This window comes from Zosterops lateralis (assembly GCF_965231275.1).
Source record: "Zosterops lateralis genome assembly, chromosome: 8".
Taxonomy (NCBI): domain Eukaryota; kingdom Metazoa; phylum Chordata; class Aves; order Passeriformes; family Zosteropidae; genus Zosterops; species Zosterops lateralis.
Genome location: NC_139768.1, coordinates 16,571,640 through 16,594,074, shown reverse-complemented (window position 1 = coordinate 16,594,074; position 22,435 = coordinate 16,571,640). Strand labels below are relative to the sequence as shown.

The 22,435-nt window shown below is 40.3% G+C and overlaps 1 protein-coding gene across 1 annotated transcript in view; it reads left to right on the top strand.

The window, feature by feature from the left end:
* The window catches only part of STN1 (STN1 subunit of CST complex), a 40,886-nt gene extending 20,650 nt beyond the window's left edge, over positions 1-20,236 (top strand). The window contains exons 4-10 of the mRNA XM_083866403.1: positions 3,833-3,904; positions 5,714-5,875; positions 7,134-7,245; positions 7,997-8,159; positions 14,664-14,786; positions 15,321-15,393; positions 19,304-20,236. Coding sequence (XP_083722529.1) covers positions 3,833-3,904; positions 5,714-5,875; positions 7,134-7,245; positions 7,997-8,159; positions 14,664-14,786; positions 15,321-15,393; positions 19,304-19,461 — 863 coding nt within the window. The 3' untranslated portion in view covers positions 19,462-20,236. The remainder of the gene's footprint in view (positions 1-3,832; positions 3,905-5,713; positions 5,876-7,133; positions 7,246-7,996; positions 8,160-14,663; positions 14,787-15,320; positions 15,394-19,303) is intronic.
* Positions 20,237-22,435: the final 2,199 nt, after the last annotated feature.

Here is a 22,435-nt window from a genome sequence, read left to right as displayed (position 1 = left end):
CAAATCTTAATTTTAGTTGTTGCATTGTCACTGGACTCTGACACCTTCCTCTCCTATTTGCAATCCATTTGGTCAAGTGGAAATGTGTTTAACAGTGCCCACAAATGGGAAATCACTTCTTCCATATTTGAACATTAGAAATCTCTTCTGACTTTTTGTACGTCTTGTCATATCTTGGAGCCAACTTTTAATAGCAGTCAGGAGCTTGTTTATCTTTAGGTGCACAAGAGTCTCAACAAATGAACTCAAGCATCATGGTGCCAGTCCTTGCCGACACCAGCTGGGAGTTGTCTCCTCTATATTGTTTTTCCCAGTATTCAATTTTATGAACATGGAAACATCTGATTGTCATTTTGTTCAGCTGTATTTTACATCTGGAGAAAAAGCAGAGTGGAGCAGTGGTGATGTGGCAAATTTCAAAAGGTGGGGGGAGGTCACCTCACAGTGGGAAGAAGGAGCCAAGTGCACAGATCCTATTGAAGCCCTTAAGGCCAGTGTCTTCATCAGCCATGGGGTTTTCACCTGGTGGAGGTGAATTACAGAGTGCCTCTCCTTCCCAATTCCCTTGCTTGTAAAATTGGAGTTCCCTGACCCTCGGGAGTGCTGTGAAGATACAGCTGATGAATTAACCAGGTCTCAAATTTCCCAGCATCAAATTGCTGCAGAGGGGCAATTGACTGCAAATGCATTTATCACTTCATGAGAAACAGAGGAAGACAGAATCAAAATGACCAAGACAAAACCAATTCTATGGATAAGGGTTTTCCATGCTGCTCTCAGTATCCATTTAAGAACTAAACCTGTTGAAAATGTTTGACTGGGGCAGAAAGTGGAGGAATAGAAATAAAAAGAAACTGCAGAGTAGTGGAATTAAGGCCTTAGATCAGCCGACCTTCAAGTGCAGCTCACAGTATGCCTGGCTTCCTGCTGTCCTTTCACATCCAACTCCACTCTTTGTTCCAGCAGTTCCTGGTTTGAGTTTTCAGGCTACCTGCCAGGGTGCCCCTCCCCAGCCTGCCCTCCCTTTCAGGCAGGCCGACTCTGCCGGTGCAAAATTGTAACTTCTTAGACAGTTTCCTGCTTGTAACTTCTTGCATCTCTCAGCTCAACAGACTCTGGTGAGTCACAGGGGTTGCATCAGTTGGAGTGCCACACACTGCTCAGGACTTGCTCACTTTCCATCTGCTTAAAAGTGACTTACAAAGCAATTCCCCCTTTGTACTTTCCTTCTGATAGGGAACTGAAATGTCTTTGTGTCCCTGCCATGATCCTCCCCCCTCATTTCCTATCTGCTTCAGAATACACATCACTCTAAAGAATCTTAGGTCCTCTGCTGAAAACTCTACAGCCAGAACTGATGACAAAATTAAAACTGTAAAAAAGAGCTAATTTAATCTTTCCTGCCTTAAAAAATAAAAATTACATGCTGTGTAATATCTGATTTTGACACTTTGATTAGATTGTTTCTTGCTAATATTGTGATGTTAGGAGAAAGATACCTAATTAAAACATAGCTTTGATCAAGCTCATATTTTACCTAATGCACTTTCTGACCTCTTTTTCCCCCTTTCCTTTTTAACAAAACCAAACATCACATGTGATTTTCTTTGTACTCCAAAACTGACTTGAAAGGCTGAAAGGCAGTTGAGTTAAAATCCAATTTAAAAAAAATCCTCAACATCTCAGTAGGTTTCTGTAGGCCTGACAAGAGCCATACCCTTGTTGTCATAAAGAAATAAAAATTCATACAGTTATCTCATTTAATGGGTAGTTTTGAGCTACCCCGCAAATAATTAAGCAAGAATCAAAGAAACCAAAGCCAAACAAACAAAAACCAGGAAGAAAAAAAACAACCCAACAAACAAAAAGTAAACCCACAAAAAATGCAAATAAACAAAAGTTTAAACCCAAAGAGATGAGGAAGGGCGGCACAGGGAGCACAGGAAGTTTTCGAAAGTTTGTAGACCCCTTGAGTGCATTTCAAATAGATAAACATTCTCTTGTCTAATTAGAATACAATTGCAAGAGTTCTCATTCATCTGGACTTCAGGAGTTACTTGTCTTTTTGCTCTGAGCTTTTATCTATGAAATTGCAAAACTCTGTTTCAGAGCCTTGCTCTGCTACCAGATTCCTTGTGTGGTCAAGTACAGGTCAGTCTCTCCAGGACTCAGTTTTCAGCTGTTACATTGAGGAGGAGGAGTCTGGCCTCCTAATCCTTCAGTCTTTTTTGGTTTGTTTCCAAGCCTTTCTTAGGAAGCCAGTCTGTCTCAGTTGGTGCAAGCTGGAACATCTAGAAACTGTGGGAATGCAAGAGTGAAATGTCATCTGCCCTGCTTCTTGTTGTCATTGCTGGCTTGCATGGATGGCTTGGCATGGTTTATGAGGGTTGTGACTCCTACTAAAATAGTTGCTGTCTGTCTGTACCAAGGAGAGAAAATCCTACCAGCAGATCATTATCTGTGCTCTGGTACAAAATTAAAGCTGCTGAAATAGTTGCAGACACAGCAGCTCAAAACAGAGATAGCAGAGAGGAGCATGCTTTTGTGATGGAATTTGGAATTGCCTGCATCTTATAAGTGCTGTAAGTTTGCTAATAGGAATGTGCAGCTAAACTGCTTGGACACAGGAAGGCAAGACAATGATTTGAAATTAGACCCCCTCCAAACAAGGAGATTGTTTTAAAACACATGAGGCAATGCAAAGGCATTTTGCTTTGATGCTATGGTTTCCAGAGGAAATGACTGCAGGTACCAATCAGCACCTTCATGGTAAACATTGCTGTTACTTTTTTAGTCACGGACCTGGTTTAAGGAGCAGAAGAAAATTGCAGGTTTCCATTTGTGAGGAGTGGAATCTCAGTCTTGGAGATGTTACATTCAAGAAGCAAGGTGCATTGGCTGGGTGATCCTTGACAGACATTTAGTGCCTTTCTATCTCGAGTGTTTGTTGCACAGGCCATCTATATACCATTCCTTGATGGTCAGAAAATTGATTCTTCTGACAGATTTTAGTTTCCTTTGAGCTTTTTTCCTGCTGTCATCGACAATGCAGTGCCTGGAGCAGAAATCATAAAACTTATTTTCATTGGACACTGGCAAAACAGGAAAAACAGCTCCATGCTCAGGAGAAGGTGTTGAACCTTTTCAGCAGCGGAAGTGGCATGCATGCCACCAGCACCTACACTTTAAGTTGGGAATTCCTGGCTTAGAGCAGAACCACAAGCATGTACTGTCTTCTGTCCTTCCTGCCTAGAGGAGCTGCCTTTCTGCTCCCTGGAAATCATCTTGTATTGGAAAAACAACCAGCAGACTTTGAGCGTGATATTGACATGGAAACTAATGCAGGTGCAGGTAGCTGCACTCCTGGTTTATTCACACGGTTGTATCCCCAAATGTTGCAGTGCTGTTTTCTCACTGTAACAGTAAAGCTTCTGTGGTTTGTGCCTGCATTCCTGTTTTAATTTGTCTGACTTCAGCCCTCAGCACTGATTCTTCTCCTGACCTTGTCAATGAGATTGAAACCCCTCAGTATCCAATATATGTACTGAAGCCTCATAATTTAAGTTAGTGTATGATCTTTCTTTGAGAATATACCTGTTACTTTGCTGACTATGCACATAAGCACATCTGGTGCTGAGCTACTTCCATGTCTGAAACAACTGTGGAAATTATTTCAGATATGTAAGTAGAGTTTGAACACCCACTTTACCTTTCAAACCAGTGGGAATGAGATATCCTTGGCAGTTATCTCCCTACATATTTATGTGTCTTCACTTCTTGGAACACAACTGCCTGCTTTTCTAGTCTGTAATTCTTGCAAATTTTTTTGCAGTGGATGATAGTACTGGAGTTATAAATTGTGTCTGCTGGAAAAATCCCATGGTAGCAGAAACAGCTTTATCAGGTAATTCATCAAATAAACAAGTGCTCTTTTGACAGTATGTTTTTACTTATATCTACCTTAAATAATTTAGGAAGTGATCAAACTTGCAGAAGAGCAAATTCAACTGTTCAATTTTTTAAATATATATTTTTTTAATTTTAAACTACCACATCATACTGCCTGGGCCATTTTGGGATTTTTCTATTAGTTTTTGTGTTGTGTTCAAGGGCGATGCCAATAAAACCATTACATTATGTCCTGTCCCTGCCTTTTCCTTATTTGAGTAATATGATATTTCAGTTCTATGCCGTAACATTGTTCAGAGAATTTGCCTCTTAAGGTTCTTTCTGTGACTTCATCTAGTAAGGAACTAGGCTGGAAATGTGCCACAACTTCTGTTTCCAAAGTCAGTCCATTGACCTGCCCTTGTGATTATGGTTTCAGGATTTATCCTTGCTTTGTTTGTGTTCATATATTCTTGCTCATACAGGCACTGTCAGCAATGAACTTGAAAGTAGCTTCAAACACAGTGGGAAGATGCCAGCAGTCTTTTACAGTTTGGGCAAGTCCTAAATTTGCAGTAACTGTGCATTTGAAATGAATGTATTATTGCATTCATTAACAGAACAACTCACCAGTGTCTGGCTGTCTCTAATTTCTCCCCCTGTTTCTTGTAGATCGAAGTACAGAATTCTTTCTATGTTGGATCTTCTTGGAATCCCATGTAGTGGATTGACAACCCTAATATGGAGCTGATCAAATCCTACTGAAATAAATCTTACTGGTGTCATCTGCAGTGTTAGGGATACATATTAATAGAATGGAGAAGGGAAAGCTTGATGTAAAAGTTAAAAACTCCGATGTCTGTGGAACAAGCCCATTTATACAGACAGATAATTCATACTTATATTTAACAATCATATGACAGGTACAAATGGTCCCAACTGGAATGTAGAAGACAGCTCTCACTTTGGAGAGGTGATGATCTGGCAGAGCTCTCAAAAAAAAAAAAAAAAAAGAAAAAAGAAGAAGAAGACACGCAATCAAATCAGTTATGAGGAACTTAAATGAGGAACTTAGACACATTAAAAGAAATTGCATGAGATACTACTTTAAATAGAATGAGGACCAAGACTGATTTTCAGCCTTGTATTCTTATTTTACACACACGTCAGTAGTGCTTGGATGGACACTATGCTAAGAATGGCAATTCATTCATTTGTACCTGCTGAAGAAAGCTTTTAGGGGGCACAGGAAACTTTCTTCCAGCCTTTTGTAATTGTGATCAGGGATACTTGGAGCATTAATAAGGTTTCAAGTTATGAAGGATTACTGTCCTACAAAGTCATGTTATGTAAATGTGAAGTTCTGTCAAGTGGCATTCACCTCAGTTCTATTCACCCCAGTGTAGACATCAAATTGCATCACATGAATGCTTTGACCCCACCTCAGATGACTCATTCTTCTTTTATATAAAAAGTTCAGATGACTTTTCTTTTCTTCTCTCATCCATCTTAACATGATAAAATTGAAAAATGACAACAACCATTTCAAATTTATTTTTCAATTTTGCAAACCATCTATGACATTTTCAGTGGTAAATCAGGTAAATCAACTACTTTTTGTAGTTTCCTCAGGTGAAAAATTTAAATAAATATAGTACAATAAACTAACTTTGTCACCCAGAAGTTTTGCTACCCAGGACATATGGTGCCTGGGACCTTACCCTTTTTTAGTAATATGACTCCTGTGGTGCTTAGGTGGATGAATGCAAAAGGACAATTAATGCATTGATTTTAGAGCCTGACTCTTTTCCCTCGCTTCTTGCAGGTCATCTAAGCACACCCAGCAGTCTCAGTGTGTTTGAACAGATGAAGAAACTCCAAGAAACAGTAAGGCAGAAAACCAAGGTGGAGATTGGAGATGTTGTCAGGGTCAGAGGTCACATCCGAACCTATAGGCAACAAAGAGAAATTCAGGCTTCATGTTTATGTGAGTGTTATGATTCTGTGATGTATGTAACTAAGATGTCTGAATCTGTGAAAATATCTGAGCTGTATGTAATTAATTGAGTATTTTCCAATTTATTTTCTGGCATCTCATTTTTCTAAGGATTTTCATCTGTATATCTTTATTTTAACTGTAGCAGCATAAGGTTGGAAGACACACTATGTAATGTGTGAGATTAGATTGCCTGTAAACGAGGCATTCCTGGAAAAACTGTAAAAGCTGATTAGCATGAGTACAAGAATACTATGCAGATACTGTGGTTGGGTGTCTGCAAGAGTGATTTGCTCTTCAGATTTCTCTGTGTTGAAGTAGAGCAGCCAAAGCCTGTGGGAAGGGAGCTGGTGACCTTCTGTGTCCCACTTCAGCAAGGGCACTGAGGGGTTTGGAAAAGTGGCTGCTGCTTGTCACAGCCTGTACAATCCATTCCATGGACAGGCAGCAGCATGTGGGCAGTGTCCTACTGAAGCCTGGCTTCTCCTAAGCTCCCTGGCTCTGCAGGATGAGGCAAAAGTGTTCCTCAGGCACAGATCTGCATGCAGGTGCTGCCTCTGTGTCTGACAGCTCTTTGAGCAGCAGGGCTCTGCAGCCCACGGTTTATGCTCTGGGACCTTCCAGTTACATAATTTCTTCTCAGTTCCGTGTCTGTGCTGTTGTGTAAGAGTTGGTTTTCTCCAGTGAGATCTTCCAGAGATAACACTGAAATAATTTCTTTAGTGAAGAAAAGCCCATCTTTTAAAAAGCCTGTGTAAGTCAGATAAAAAGTCTAGATCTTTCAGCTCTAGCTTAAATCTGCAAGGGAATTCAGCCCTCCTTTCCAGACAGAAGATTTATGAGTATATACAACCCACTCGTGGGTTGGTAATAATACCAAAGAGAGCCATGCAATTCAAACAGCCTCTAAATTGCTTTCACTTTGGCCCAAATAAAGCTCCTTACTATGTGTTAATTTCATTTAATGGATAAAGACTGCTGAAAGGTAAAATAGAGATCATAAATTCTGGTTAAATAAGTTGTCAGACAAAAGCATAATCTGTAATGCACCACAACAGGCCATTTTACCTCCTTGTAAACTGTAAAAGAAGGATTGGCCTTTGTGGTTTATTTTTATAAAAACCACAGTGAACAAATTTTGCCAATTTAATACTGGCTGTGAAGCCCTGTTGTGGTGCCTCAGGTTTGTTTGCTTAAAAAATTGTATGGCAGTCCTGACCAGGTCTACGTGTTCTCGTTGCCTCTACAGATAAAGTGGATGATCCCGTGTGTGATGTCCAGATTTCAAGAATGCTGGAGCTCCCCTGTCTCTATAGAGAAGTTTATGATAAACCTTTCAAGGGCCCTGAGGAAACACAGAGGTAAATGCAGTATCCAGAACTGCTCCTGGGGCAAAGTATGGGATATTATGATTGTTTACTTGTTGTTGTAATAACTCTGGAAAAAAAAATAGAACAGGGCCTGACTGTGATTTAGACTGCATTAATATATAGTAGCAGACTGCTTTTCCCCCAAATAAGTGATGATCTATACAGATGAGGTACCTGTCCATAATCTGAGGAAAGAAATATAATGCTGAACTAAAGTGAATATTAGGAAGAAAGTAAGATGCTGTGTACAGACCTCTTTCATCTAATGAAAAAAGATGGGATTTAGAGCAAGATTTGGGGCTAAGGTCAGCAGAGAGGATGGAGAGCTATCCTTGCCTGATGTTGTTTTATGTGTAAGGTTAAGCAGCTATTCCACTGAAATGCTCTCCTGCCCTTGTCATTGTCAAATGACAAATACATGACCTCAATGAATGGAGTTAAACACCCACTCCTGTGCTCAGTTTCAGGATAGCTGTATGCTTATTGAGAGGCCTGGTGCATGTAGTGTTGTTTCAGAGACTGCAGATCTTAAATACACAAAGCTGTAACAGCAAATTATTGAAGAAGAACAGTTGAATGTTTATGTTTATAAAAATGTTCTGTTTTAATTAAGGATTTAAATTCAAATTCTTTAAGGACAGCAAAATATCCTTTGACTTTTGAAACCAGTCTAGTGGACTGACTTTGTCATTATTCTAAAACCCCCTTCTTGCCTTTTGACATGTTCTGTGTATCCTTGTAGTGGCTTGGAGGGTCAGAATTTCTCAATCCATACGCTGCATGAGAAAGTGCAAGGCTTTCTATTAGAAAACAAAATTCAGACCTTTTACCAGCAGGAGTTGGAAACAGTTGATTCTCTGGTGTCTCTGGCTGCTGTGCATCTACCCAGCCCCAGCAGTCAAGAGGTGAGTGAATGCACCTGTTCCAAGCTTTTAGTGGGGGGAAATAATACCATGTACTTTTTTAAAGCATAAACAGATAAGAGACTTGTGTCTTCAGAGGATTCAAAACCTACTAGTGCTTTAGCTTTGTGCATGAATTATTTACAGAGCTTGAGGAAAACTTGTTACTTCAGACATATAAAACTGGGCTGAAAAAAAGTAATGTAAGAACATTCTGTTATTAGGGGTAATCTTGTGTTAGGGCTAAACAATCTTACATCCTGCAAGAGTCACTACTTTATTTAGATTTGTAATTAGTAATGTCAGAAAAGGAGATCCCTTTAAGGTGCTTGAGTTCTTTGGGACTGAGGTTTGAGATCCTGAATCTGACCAGGAGAAGGAGCACAAAATCTTTGTCTTGTTTCTCATTTGAAGCTCAATATATTAACAGAGATGCAGCTTTCAAGAGCAGGTTATGATGAGTACTCCCTAATGTTTCTCCTACTGGAAGTCCCTAATTGTGAAAGGCCATGATTGAAAGGATGAGAAGGTGGGATTAAATTGAAATCAGTTTACAGGCAATTGTGTGTAACCAAACTATTAAACTTCCCAATGAGTTAGTAACCTCTTGATCAGCTGCAGAATGGGAAGCAGGAGAAAACTCATTTTGTAAAATGGCTTTACATTACTCTGTATTAGTTGGATAAATTACAAACCAGACTCTCAACTAGTATGAAGTGATAAATTTCTGCAAAGCTTACAGTTACATCTTCTACCATGAAAGCAAAGCAGTTGAAACTTAAGCTGGAGTGTTGTGATTCATTTACATTTGGTTTTCTGTAGAGAAATAAATCCCTGGTAGTCATTTTCACCCTGATTTTGATGTGCACTGTAATGTTAAGTGCTATGTTATATTGACTTCTAATGTTTGTTTAATTCTTAAGAAACCCAAATAAAATAACACAAAAGCCAGTTTCTTGCAGATGAGGTCAAATAATAATGAGAAGTATCTCTTTTCTTGTTGGCCTTGTTGAACTGCTGCTGATAACTGTTCTTGATATCTGGGTTGGAGTTTTTTGTTGTTGTTGTTTGTTTTGCTTTTATTTAAGGCTTTTTTTCTGGTTTGCTTTAAAACAAACATTGATATTAGCCCTAACAGGAGCTATTCTCATTTTAGACAGAAAAGTTTGCTAATAGATTATCCAGCATGGCACCTGGTACTTTCTAAACTAGCTGGAACAGTATTAAAATTCCCAAACACTTTACATTAAAAGAAGTAGTGGCCATTGTGTCCAATACTGGAAATGTAAATGTTTCAGCATTTATAGAAAGACAAAGATAAATAATTTATAAAGCCATTTAAAGTAGGAACTGATGCAGAACAAACATAGAAAGACAAAAAAAAAAAACAAACAACCCAAGAAAACTCAAACCAAACACCAACCAACCAACTCAAAAACCCCAAACCAAGAAAAATAATGTAGCATCAGTGCTGTTAAAAGTTATGGAGAGCTATCATAATAATTAATAGTTGCTCCTGACCCTGATGCAAGGATGTGAGTATATGTCCCAGGAATTTGGGTGCACAAATGCTTATTTAGAAATTGCAGTTCTCCCTATTGTCCTTTACTATGAATTTCTTGTAAAGAAGGTTATCTGTTCTTGCATAAGAAAGGAACTGCACTTGTCAAGTGGCATGAATGCCTCAAGAGTGCCTAGTAATGCTTTGGAAATGTATTTCCTTGTTCCTCTACTCTGTCTCTAGAAGGTGTCACTTTTCATACTTGGCAAAGGGTCAAGTACCCAGTTCTCTCCACAAAAGTAAGTGTAATAGATCTGATTTCTGTCCCTCTCTCTTTCTTTTCTCTTCAGTAGGCTTTTGTTTTGCATTGCTCTCAAAGCAAGAGGATAAATGGTGCTGCTGATGTGGAACTATGTTATTGCAGGCCTGTTTGGCAAGGCAGGAGCTACAGAGCCAACTCAGCTAATTAGGCCATGCTACAATATACACACTTGTTCACTCCATGCACTTTTCCTGGATGTAAAAGGATGAGTTATTTGGATGTATAGGTAATTTTTTATCCTGATTCCAGTGTTCTAGAGCACAAGTTGCTTTCTTTTCTCTTCCTTTCCCTGTGATCATAGAAGAGGTAATGCACCCCCTTCATCTCTTTCCCAACTTTTAAAATACTTGCACGGTGTTCATCACAGAGGGAGACTGTATCCCCATGGAATATTTTCTCCAGGGAGGTGATAAGCTGCAGTAGAGTAGAGTGGAGCAGAGGGTGAAGATGGGAAGGAGTTAGCTGGGATAGTTTGAGGTAGGCAGCATCTCTGTGTTTCTTTTCAGCATTACTGTGTAGCTGAGCCCTATCTACATCCCATACATGTTGTCCTACAATACTTCATTCCAATCCTGATGCCTACCTGGCAGTGAAATCTTCTGCCTCTCAGGAATAAATTTCCCTCTAGCAGATGCACCTGGCAGAACTAAAATAATTTCCTCTTCTCAGACATATACTAGCGAAAATTTAATTTTATAGTCTACAGATGATGAGGAAGAGAATTTAACTACTTTTAAAAATAGTTAAAAATTAACAAATCTTTTATGAGTTTTAAAGCCACTGAAGCTTTAATTTGCATAACCAGTGCCCCATCTATCCCTAAGGTGTAGCCTTTTCCCTGTCCTATAAAACAAGTGACTTTTGAAGCTGGAGGGATGGGTACCAGAAGGAAGACGATAAGTAAAACAAAAAAAGTAATTTTGTGCTTAGAGAACCTCCCGAGTGTACTTGCTGGACTTAGGCAATTATATTGGGCAAGTGGACAAACCTTTGGTTCCTTTTTTAAAGAAAGCTACATGTTAAGTTGATCCATCCAATTTCTCAACTGAATTAAATGCTTTAAACCAGCCAATCTTGATTAACAATATTTCTGCCCTTCTGCCATGCATAAGCTACAGTGCTATTTTAGTGCTCCATTCCATTTTGTGAATGTCACTGGCTTGGACACGTAACTTGAGTTGTGCTTTCCAGAGTGTGCTGTTTGGCCTTCTCTTGATTTGAATATTATCTCAAGGTCACCAACAAGAAGTAGTTAAAGCAGGAAGTTTTACAGTGTTGTTCACAGTCTGTGTCTACCCTGTACATTGTATTGTTGGTGTAACACAGGTCATTGTAAGCTCTTGATGCAGTGTCCTTGTCTTTCTGCCTCTCAAGGAAGCTTCACCACTGCTTTAAATATGTATATTGCAAAGCTTATTATAGGACTTCAGGACTGACATGTCCAGGATCACTATTACTAAAATTGTCACCTGCCTAAGCCCAGGATTAAACATTACAAGAAAAACTGCAAATGGTGATTCCATGAGTAGAATCACATGAGTGGTTATACCAGGAAACTTTAACACCATCAGGGTGTGATTCATAATGAGTCAAAGGTTACATAGCTCCAGTGTTTTGAACAGACTCGCTAATTCCTGTACCACTTCATTTCTTTGACCTATTATTGATTGTACAGAGAATTTGTCTTGTTTTTAAGATCTGACAATAACTGGCTGCACAGCACCAGTCTACTAAGCTGTGTGAAGCTTATCAGAGAGAATATATTGATTAAAGGAGCAGCTTAATTCTGGATACATTGATTCTTCTTTTTGCTTTGCTACAGAGCCCTTAGCTGGTCTTGGGAGTGGGAGTAATGATATTAAAATTATTATTTAATAGCTGCTTCTGTCTCAGGTCACACACACACACAATGTGTTCTGCAAAAGGGATGACTGATTGAATGCTCCTATGTTTGGATGTACAGCTTAATTTATTTGAAAAGAACCTGATTTGGAAGAGAAGGGGAAGACCCTGCTATTACTGCTCCAGAGAATCTGAAATAGTGCACTGTGAAGCTAAGGCATGCCCAAGAGGGGAACTTTGCAAAAGAAGGTGTGAACATTGTGAGAGGCATTGGGGAGAAGTACTATTGACTTGTGAATTTGCAGCATGAGATGCTGGAGTTGCTTTGGGTGGACCAAAAGAGCAGACTAAGCAATTTTAGACTGTGTTAACAAATTCTAGAGAAATGGAGAGGAGGAAGCATGTTCTAGAGTACACTAGGAAAAAAACCCAAATTTTTCCTGTCATTTTATGGTATTATTAAACACCAATGATATATAACATTATTGTATTAATATATAATATAGTAGTATTAAAGTGGGCAGGAACCCTAATTTGTTTTTCAGTAGCAGTCCTTCTGCCACGAAGCCCTTTTCTGTGGATTCTGCAGCACATATGAGCGAGTGCTGATATGTAGCAGCTGCTTACTTATAATAAGGCCTTGCTGCTTTCACTCTGTCAATGCCTTGACTTGCATTCTTAGTGATTCTGTTTCAGTATACATCCAGGCTGAGCTGTGTGTCAGTTCACACAGAGTCTGTTTTTAATTATCTCCATTTTCTGACAGGAATTCAGTGGTAAGCCAAACTGAATAATTATTGGGCTTCTTTGGAATTTTTTTTTTCTCCCCAAGTGTTTGCTTTCACATTAAAAATTGATCAGAGTCTTGAGTTGGTTGCTTTGCTAGCAATTTTTTACATTCTTGAGGATTTATTACTGCATTTGAGTGAGAGGCAAAGTCTCTTCATTTTACATATGGCTATGAGAATCTGCTTTTCTGTGAGCAAATACTCACTCTTCATTTAATCCTTCCTGATGCATTTTATGTTTGTTTCTTCAGTTCATCAGAAGAGGCACAATGAAGAGAAATACCATAGTGCTATTAATGCTGTGACTGGAATGGTGTCCAGATGTATGGCAAAGTTTGTAATTAGAAGTAGAGTCTGTTGTTATCCAGATTGATGGCTGTGGTGGACAGGAGGACAGACAAGGTTCAGGCACTGAATCTTTCAGTCTGAAACAGAGAAAACTGAACTAAGAGCCATTGTTCTGTGTTAATTATCTTGAAGTATTCAGCAATTATTTTTACTGGTGACTTGAGAGGAAAAAGAGAGTTAGCTGTTGTGGAACAGAGAGAGAGATGTGATTATAGCCTGTTGAAATCCTGAGGATTATCTGGAGGAACAGGAGGGAGAAACTTGTGGTACATGCTAATACCAATACCCCTTTTGGATCCCCAAATTATTCCCAGTTAGGTACTTCACCTTCCAGGCTGTTGGAGTGTCACTTGAGAACTGCAAATGGATTGAATGAATGTTTTGTGAAAAGGTATTCTTCCTTTGCTCCTGTGGTGTCCATTTTGCATATTCATGTACATTCTTTCTAGTCCATGGTCATTGCCTGCTTCACTCCTGAGGCTTCTGGCTGCTTCTGGTAAGTGAAGTAGGATATGTGAAGTCTGATATTTTTGTTCAGAACAGGGTGGGAGCATTTATGGTGATACTTGAAGGAATGGCTTGCCAAATCTTGCTGTAGTTGCTCTGGTGTGGTTCTAGTTATCACATGGTGGTTTGTGGGCTGCAGTTTAGCTCCCTTCTCAAAGAAAACCACAGGGAGCACAGTGTGCTCCCAATGGATGAGAAAACAGCAACTGGGGAACCGAGGCAGTTTGTGTAGATAAATGGGAGGTTGAAGGACACAGCAGGACAGATGGAGATAGAGAAGAGTAAATCATAGTCTTGCTCTTACCTACCCATACTTTCCCTTCTCCACAGCTAATTATTTCCTTCTACTTCCCTAGCTGTAATTCCACTCTCCTAGCTCTGCTCTACTTCCAAACAAACCCTGCTTTTCCCTGTTTTTTTTCCCCCCTCCCCTTCCTTCCTTCTACTCTGTTAGATGTGTCCCAAACACAGAACCTTGTGTAATAAATAACCTCAGTTATGGACTTCCAGGCACATTGTTCTCCTTTCACAAGAAACTAATTCCCCACCTACCCTCAAAACTGAATCCTTTGTTTCCTTATTTCGTATACTTGTCTTAATTCTTGCATGCTCTTTAACCCTTCACTTCATTAGGCTGTGAAGAAGCTCCTGAGAGCATGACCAGAATATTTGTAAATATTTGGAAACAAAGGGGGCAAGAAACAAATACTGGTTTTGTCAATTTTCTCTGTTCCCTGAAATCAGGAGATGGGAATCCAGTTGGATTTCTCCTGAATATCACCTTACAAAATACCGATTTTCCTACCTTCCTACCCTTATTGCCAGGAAAACTCAGAAAGTGAACAAAGCTCGATTAACAAAGACATCAAATGATCTGCAAGCATCACAAGTATATTCCAAAAAAAAAAAAAGAGTTTTTGGTACATCACCAAATAGCTGCTAATCACAAAGAAGGCAGTTTAGAGATTGTGGTTCCTTAAGAATGGTGCAAGCTTCTGGTGTTTGAGTTTTGTTTATAGCTCAGAGGTACTGGTTATTTCATACATAACAGATATGATTTGTGACTTACTAAATGAAGAAAAATGTGTAACAAAATTCATGTTAAAGTCATCTTCTTTCAAAGCATATGGAGCTTTTGCTGGTAACTTTGGTTGACCTGAGATTTCTCACATCTGCTTCATTCCTTTCTTCCCATCCAGGTGATGTCAAAAAGTAATTCCAGTTCCAAAAGGATTCACAATGTTTTTAAGGAAGCAATAAAGATGCTACAAGAAAAAGGAGTGGTTTTCCAGAAACCTAGCAGCTCCAAGGACCTCTACTATGTAAGGAATTGAGCTGTGGTTGCAAACAAGTTCAGTGGTATGACTTTCATAATCAGTAAAAATATTGCAGAAATAGTAGAAATGTTTCAGAAAGAGAAGCTGGACATCCAGGTGCTCTCAGTTTACTCAAAAGTTTTTTCTGCAGCTTACTTCACTGTTGGTTGTACCTCTGTATCCCCCACTGAATTGTTCAAAGTTCTGTCTGTGTTCACTGGGCTGCCAAACTGCTTTACCCAGCTGAGCTCACTGAATCCTGGGGCCTGGGACAGTTCTCATTATCAAAGTGGGTTCAAGCTTGCTGTTATGCTGAGTCAATCACCCTCCACTGGGTCAAACTTAGTTGTATCATGTTCTTCACTTAACTCATAGGTGCTGCTAATAGTAGTAAAAATAATGCCTGAAGATTTGATTTTCATTATTAGTCTTGGGGGCAGCATAAAATGCAGAGTGTAATTATGACAGTGTTAGCTTAGAATACACCATGGCATTGGATTGTTTTTGAACAGCAAGGCCAATTTCTTCTTTTTTCTTCAGGTGACTGACCACGATAAGGAGCTGTTTAAAGTGACCCTTGATGTGATTAAAGAAGACTGTCGAAAACCCAGGCGTAAGTAGCAGTAATCAAGCTCTGATGAGCTGGTGCTGATATACTGATGACAATATCTCCTCCTGCTGCTGGGTTGGATATGCTGCTTGTCCTCACCCTCAAACTCAGAGCTGTTGCTGGTATGGCTAATCAGCATAGCTAAAAGCAGGAGTGCAGGAGCAGCTTCCTGTGAGCATGGAGAGAGAAAGAGGAGGTGTGCCCAGCAGGAAGCAAAACTCTCCCATCTGAAATAAGCAGCCATTATCTTAGATCTATATCTTTTGAGAATAGTTGTATTTTGGGAGGAACCAAATGTAATGAAGTCAGGTCACCACCTAGCAGGTGTTGCTTTGCACTCTGGAGAAGTAGCAAATCTTGCTAGTTCAGTTTCTACAGGGGAGTTGACACAAAAGTGACCGTGCAGAAAGGTGAAATTCCTGCCTCCTTTAAGCCAACAATAAAACTTGCTTAAGTCAGTAGGATATTGTAGGGAGATTTTAAGCTCAGGTAGTTCCCAGGTGATTTTTCTTTGTAGTTAAGGATTTCAGTCAAACAAAGTCTATTTCTTTTCAGATAATGTGCCTTGGGTGGTTTCTGAGTTATCCCTGTCCCTCAAACTATTGTGTCTTATTGCCAGAGTGATAACTTGTGCTTGACTTGAATGTGTGCTAGTTACACAGGTGCATTGCTACAGAGTGTCTTTCAGTTCATGGGATAGAATGTGTCAGCAGGGATCACTTGCTGCTGGAGTGCAGCTATTTGTGGAATAGAATGTACTTCAGTACAGAATAAATGACTGACTGAACACAAGGCATAAAATCTTAAATTGCTCATATCCCTACACTATTGTAACTACAATAGCATTTGTGGGACCTGGAGTATGATGGTTATCCTGCAGTGAAAAAAAAGGCTAAGTGAGGCAATATCAAGTTTGAGTTTTAACTGTCTCTCTTAAGAAGCGGTACAACTGTAGAAGAAGTCTTGGGAGAAGAGGTTACTACTGGGCATGCAGGTTAATATGGGCTTGTTTGCCTGAGGGTGTTTCAGTGCAAAAAGGTACTGTACGACATTGTTGTATTGTCTTTTATCCAATTAACAAATACAAACATCATTTCTTTAAGAGTCAAATAATTCCTTTGCTCATTTTGTACATCAGCCACTTCTCCTGTTAACCTGCTTTTTTTACAAAACTGTGTCACTATCAAGGCCAGAACCTCAATACAGTTGGCAGGGGCACTGAGTGACTGCCTCCTGTTTGTTCCCTTCTTGTGCATTGTCACACTGGGTAAAAGTACTCTGTGATCCATAAGAAGCTGGGAAGTTCTTTCGGTCAGGAAAGTCAACAGCAGAGAGTAATTTGTAGATCAGTCACAGAAAAGACTTTGAAGAGTCCTCAAAGCAATGTTTTCCATAATAAGCAGTTTAAAATTGGCAACTGTTTTACAAACCCTCTTGTTCTCCTTGAAGCTTTCCCCCTACTTACTTTCCCGCTGCAAACAGGACAATTTCCAGGTCAGTGTCCCTTCACTGGTTTCCAGAAGGACCATTTCAATGTTCTGGTCATTGGCAGCAGAAGCAAAGCCGAGAAGCTTCAATCGAAACCAGCAGGGCACGGCGGGTGTTTGTTGTTGTGGATGATGCAAGAGCGCGGAGCTCAGCGCGGCTGCCGGGCCCCCTCTGCTGGCGGGGCGCGCTCCCGGCCGCCTCCCGGGGAGGAAACAGCCATTCATTCACCTCCAGGGCTTTTGCTTGTTTGTTGTAAGAAATTCCTATCCGTTTTCCTTCAAGAGTAATAGTAATCTCCACCAGAAGGATGATTTATGATAAATCAAACTCCTCTCTCCAATGAGTTCCTTCTCTGCCAGTTTTCCAGGCAACGCCTTGCCCCATTGCTGTAGTTGTGACACATTCCCAGGCCCAACCCAGCTGTCTGAAACTATTGTACAAATTTAAAAAAAAATCTTGCATGCTTACTCAGAGCTGCACAAGCCCTGATCTGTAATGTGCCTACATGACAATCCTAGTCCTTGGCTCCACTTATAATTCCTGATCTTAGGTGCACGCATGAGAGAGAGACCACTGTGGGTCCATCTAGAAACTTAATAGAGCCAGATAGCACATTTGGACTCCAGACTGAACTGCAAAATGGATTTAGGTTTTGGTTTGTTAGTTTCTTTGCTTTATAAATTTGCTCTGTTTCACTGTTTTATAAATTTTAGGCTTAGATCAGGCTAATGGTAGAGAGAACTAAAACCAGAACCATTTGAAGTTATATTTAATATGTCAGAATGTACCCTGTGTGAGTGTCTGCAGTGGGCAAATGGTAGTTGTTCTGTAACTCTGTCCCCTCTGATGTTGGTTATCAGGCAGGACAATTAATCACAGGCTGGCTTCCATCAGCTGCTGGACAAAAGCAAGAACCCAGGATGTCAGTGAAAGAGGGGCAGGAGTGTTTTGGGGTTACTTAATCATTGTACACACCTGCAGCTACCCCAAAGTGCCATTTTCTACCAGCGTCTAGGGGAAAAGTACACATTGTGCTGTTAGGTAACACTTGAGTCATTAATGTAATTCATTGAGATTTAAGTTACTCTAGATCAGGGATGGGCAATCTGACCTTCTTATGACAAACCTATGACAAATGCAAAGTGCAGCTACCCATTTGTTTGCAACAACAGTCACTATGACCAGGTAGAGGCATTGTTCTGTTCTCTGCAGTTATCTCTCCCAGGGTAGTGGAAACATTTTTGGCCATTGACCACAAAGGTCTTTTTATCATGCTGGATATTTCTGAGGAAGTATTTCTGTCTGATTTATGGCCTAATCAGAATTAGGCTGAACTGTTTATTTACCACTATCTACCAGTGACTTTTCTCAGCAGGTTCTAAGGCAGCTCTGGAGCTTGGCAGATTCTAGAGTAGAGAATTAATTAAAAAACAAAAAAAAACCCCAACAAAATATAGGGCCCTCCCTGGCCCATAGCAGTTTCTCAGTACCCTTATCAAACTTGCCTTGCATCACATGAGCTAAGGAGAAGGAAAATAATTTGTGCTGATATATCTGATTTATGGCTGTTTTCCATTGTCAGCTGCTGCAGAGAAATATGTTGTGGACTTCAGCACTTGGGGGACTTGGAGCTTGCAGCACTGTTGATTAGTGGGTTACAGGCTGTGTTGGAGGAAATTATGACTGGGACAGTTTCAAACAGTGCTCCACCTGGCACAGAATAGATGCATGCAGCAATGAAGGACCTCTGTGCTTGTCCCTAGCAAAGGAGGTTATTTTAAACTTCTGTTCTCTTGTACATTGCAGGGCGAATTCCACTTAAAAGGAGATAAAATCTGAAACTGATGGTTCTGTGACTTTCTACTCCCCTAACTGTCTTGAGTGGTCCGCAGGCTAGGGATAGGATGGCATTGTGAGGTGAATGCAGTTGCAGTGCAGCAATTTTTCCACAAGATGCCAGCGTTGGGCCAGCGGTTACAGACCCTCTCCCTGTAACACACCTCCCTGCTGTGCTAGAGGGTTGTGAAGTTGGGTTTTTGTAAAATTACTTTCATTTGGTTCCTTCTGAAGTTGCAAAAACTGAATGGCCTGCACAGATGGACAGTGGAGGCACTCTTACATTATTAAACTCCTCATCAAGTTGTACTGAGCCGTGTATGTTAAGAGTTGGCAAGACTGAGTTATCTTTCACCTTCATTACTACTGTTACAGCCCTGACACTTCCCAGAAAAGTCACTGGGAACAGTTGATAATTGGAGAGCTGTAGGCACAGACAGGATCTCTTTCTTCTCAATACACACATGTCTGTTTCAATATCTAGGGCTCTGAGGTTTTTTATGATTGATCTGTATTATGATAGTTCAAAAGAGACAGCTAGACTGAAATATTTCTTCCATGCCTGGCTGCATTTTCCTTTTTTCTGCAGATGCTGAAAAGGGCTGCCATTTCCTTCATGTCCTGAGTTGTGTTCGGCAGAGCTACCACCCCTCTCTGCCCGAAGTGGTGATGCACCGTGTCTTGGAACTGCTGGAGAGCAATAGTGATGTTGTCAGCACCATGGAAGGATATTTTATGGTGTTTTAAAGAGAAAAGATAAGAAAGAGGGGTTGAGAGACTGTGAGAAGCTGTCTAGATAGCTGTCTAGATTGTGGATAAAAAAAGAGCCTTTTGATTCTCCAAGAGCTGTTTTTGTCCAGCTTCTGAGAAATTGTTCAAATAATTGTTTTAATATTGTTGCTGACTTCCTTGGTGTTCCTAGTGAAAGTGGTATCAAACTGATTCTGGACATTCTAATCTAGCAAGGGAACTGGAAAAGAAACTGTGCTCTTTCCTTGGAGTAGGATGAGACATTGACCATCCTGACATCTGCATCCAGTGGGCCTAAAGAAGTCACTCCTAAAGATCAACAGTGCTCATCTCAGGAGATATTTTTCTGGCTTAAAGACTGATCTTGAAAGCTTTCATATGGTAATATCTGTGGATCTTTCTTTTTATGTGAACTTTGTAAAATCTAGAGAAAGGACACATAAACAGGATTTGCCTGTCCTTCCTGGCAGTGCTGGTGCATCTTTGTCTGTGAATATATATTCCTCAATCTGGACAGCTTTCCCACTACCAAAGAATCCTCACCATTCTCTGTAAAGTAATACTCAGGAATTGGGTCCTGCATCCCTTCCCCATCCTGCACCCTTGACCACTGGTTGTCAAGCATGTCTGCATTCCTCTGCATTCCCGTCTGTGCCACTGGTGCCTGTTGTTGCAGTTTCTCTTCAGACCAGAATTCTCAAAATCAGCTAATGTTTGCTGTTTCAGTTGCTTCCTACATCACAAATGGTAAAACATAAATTAGATGCTTTGGAAAAGAAAATACAGAAGCCATTGAGACCCACTGTAATCTCCTCTGCCTGTTGCTTTTTGTGTCTTTTATTCTTTGTCACTTTTGTGGTAAAATACTGCCCATATCTGTGCTTGCAGAAGAACACAAGGCATAGATGAAACAACATTGGCCTAAAGAAGCCTACCATGCAAGATGTTTGATCTGGAATAATTATTACTCTGTTACGTGCAACAGTTAAAAAGCAAAGCTGTTGAATATTTATCCTTAGAGAGGGCTTGCTGCTGCAGGGGCTTGTCTGTTTAATTAATCTGTTTAATTTATGGTGTGGAGGTGAGACCTTTAACTTGAAAAGAGTACAAAAGATTGAATTTATTCTTCTTTCCTCTGCACCTTCCCTGTAACAGTTGAAATAGCAGACTCCCAAGAGGCAGCTGTAGTGGTAAAGCCCTATAAGGATTGACATAGCAGGGAAAAATAAACCATATGCATGAGGAAAGCCAGTGAGTATATCCCCATGTGTGCCAGCTCTCTGGTTTGTTATATTATCTGCCTCACTCCAAGGCCAGGCTGCAGTGAGATATAGGCTAAGAGAAAGACATGACAAAATATTTGGCATTTGCATTCAGAGGCCCATGGAAAATTCTGGCCTTAGAGAGATGGTAAGTTTGTTCATAGTAGAGAACTATGTATGAATCATTCAATTGCTGTGTATTCCCTACTTGCTGCAGGACTCAGTAGTTGGTTTCCTCACAGATTTCCCTATTCCTCACATTGCTGCTCTGCTCTGAGTCAGGTACCTTCTAGCCTGAACAAGTGCTGAAGGGATGTACCTGTGCAGAAGGAAATAGAAGAGGATTAAGGAAGAGTTGTCGAGTGTTTGTTCCCCACTCCCTCCCCACACCCTGAATATCTCTGTAAATCAGGGAAAGAAGGCAGATTCTGAGTGAAGTGGTACTGAGAGGAATTGAAAATTTAATTTATGCCTATGAGAAAATCTAGTTGGCCACTGGGGAGATTTGCATTTTAAATTCCTGCTCTGATTGTTGATCAGTTTGAAGTGATGCTTGAAAACAAGGCTATCTATGGAAGAAGTAGCTTGGTTTATTGGTTCCTAAATTCAAATTCACTTCAGGAATTGCCCACAGTCAAGCAGTACATATGGTTAAGTTGCTTATTTGGCATGAATTTGAGGATATTTTAAAGGAAAGTATGCGGTGTTTCAGACCATTTGGAAGAGCATGGCATCTAATTTAAGAAACTGTCTTGGGTGTTTTCTTGAAATGTTCTATATTAGCAGAAGGTTATTTTGCTGGGAAAGGGTTAAAGGAACCGTGCCAGCTCAGTGGGAAAGGTGATCTCCTCTCTTAAGTTAGAAGAAAGACCCTGGTTCTCCTGAGGATGACAGCTGAGTGTGTGGGCTGGATGAGTTCAGGGAGAAAAAGAGAGTTTGGAGATCATGTTGCTCTTTAGGATCTCTTTAAAATAAATTCATACCAAAATAGGATTACATCTTCAGGCTTTGCAGTTTGTAAAGTTACACATGCAAATTCTGTTGCCTCCAACTCTGAGGCTGCACTTACTGTATTTCAGATATGTTTCTTTGTGTGGTTTGCCTAAAATCCTTGTCCACTGGTTTTCTATGCTTGGAGGTAGAAAGGGCAGACTCTTGTATCTGCATCAGTCCTGTCCCTGTTGCAGTTCAAAAGCAGTGAATAACTGCAAAGCCTTGGAGATGAGGTGGAAGGAACCTATCTCAGGAAACACAGGTAAGTTATTCTGGAAAGAACCCATTCCTGGAAGTTTTTAAGTTGATCCTTGCTTGACTCTTGTGATGGAGGGTGTGTTCTGATGGTGTTTGTTCCCCAAGAACAGGAAAAAGGGATTTTTCTCAGATGAGTTGTCTCAGGGAAGTAAGATGAATAAACACAAGGGAGCCTATAGTTTTTGCAAGAGTGAAAGGTTAAGATAAAGTTGATGGAGGAGCCTAGATTCAAGCTACACAGATCCTGACTCTCTCTACAGAACAGTTGAGTCTTAAGCTTGTATGCTTTCTTTTTTCCACGGTAGCCACCCAGCCTAGGTTAACACTTACTCTGGTTGAGAGCATTCCCTCTTGCACCTACAGGGAATACAACAAACATAGGTCTGCCCAGCAGCACCTCGAGGAGCTGTGGGAGCACAGAGCTCACTGTAGGCTGATTTACCCATTCACTCAGTATC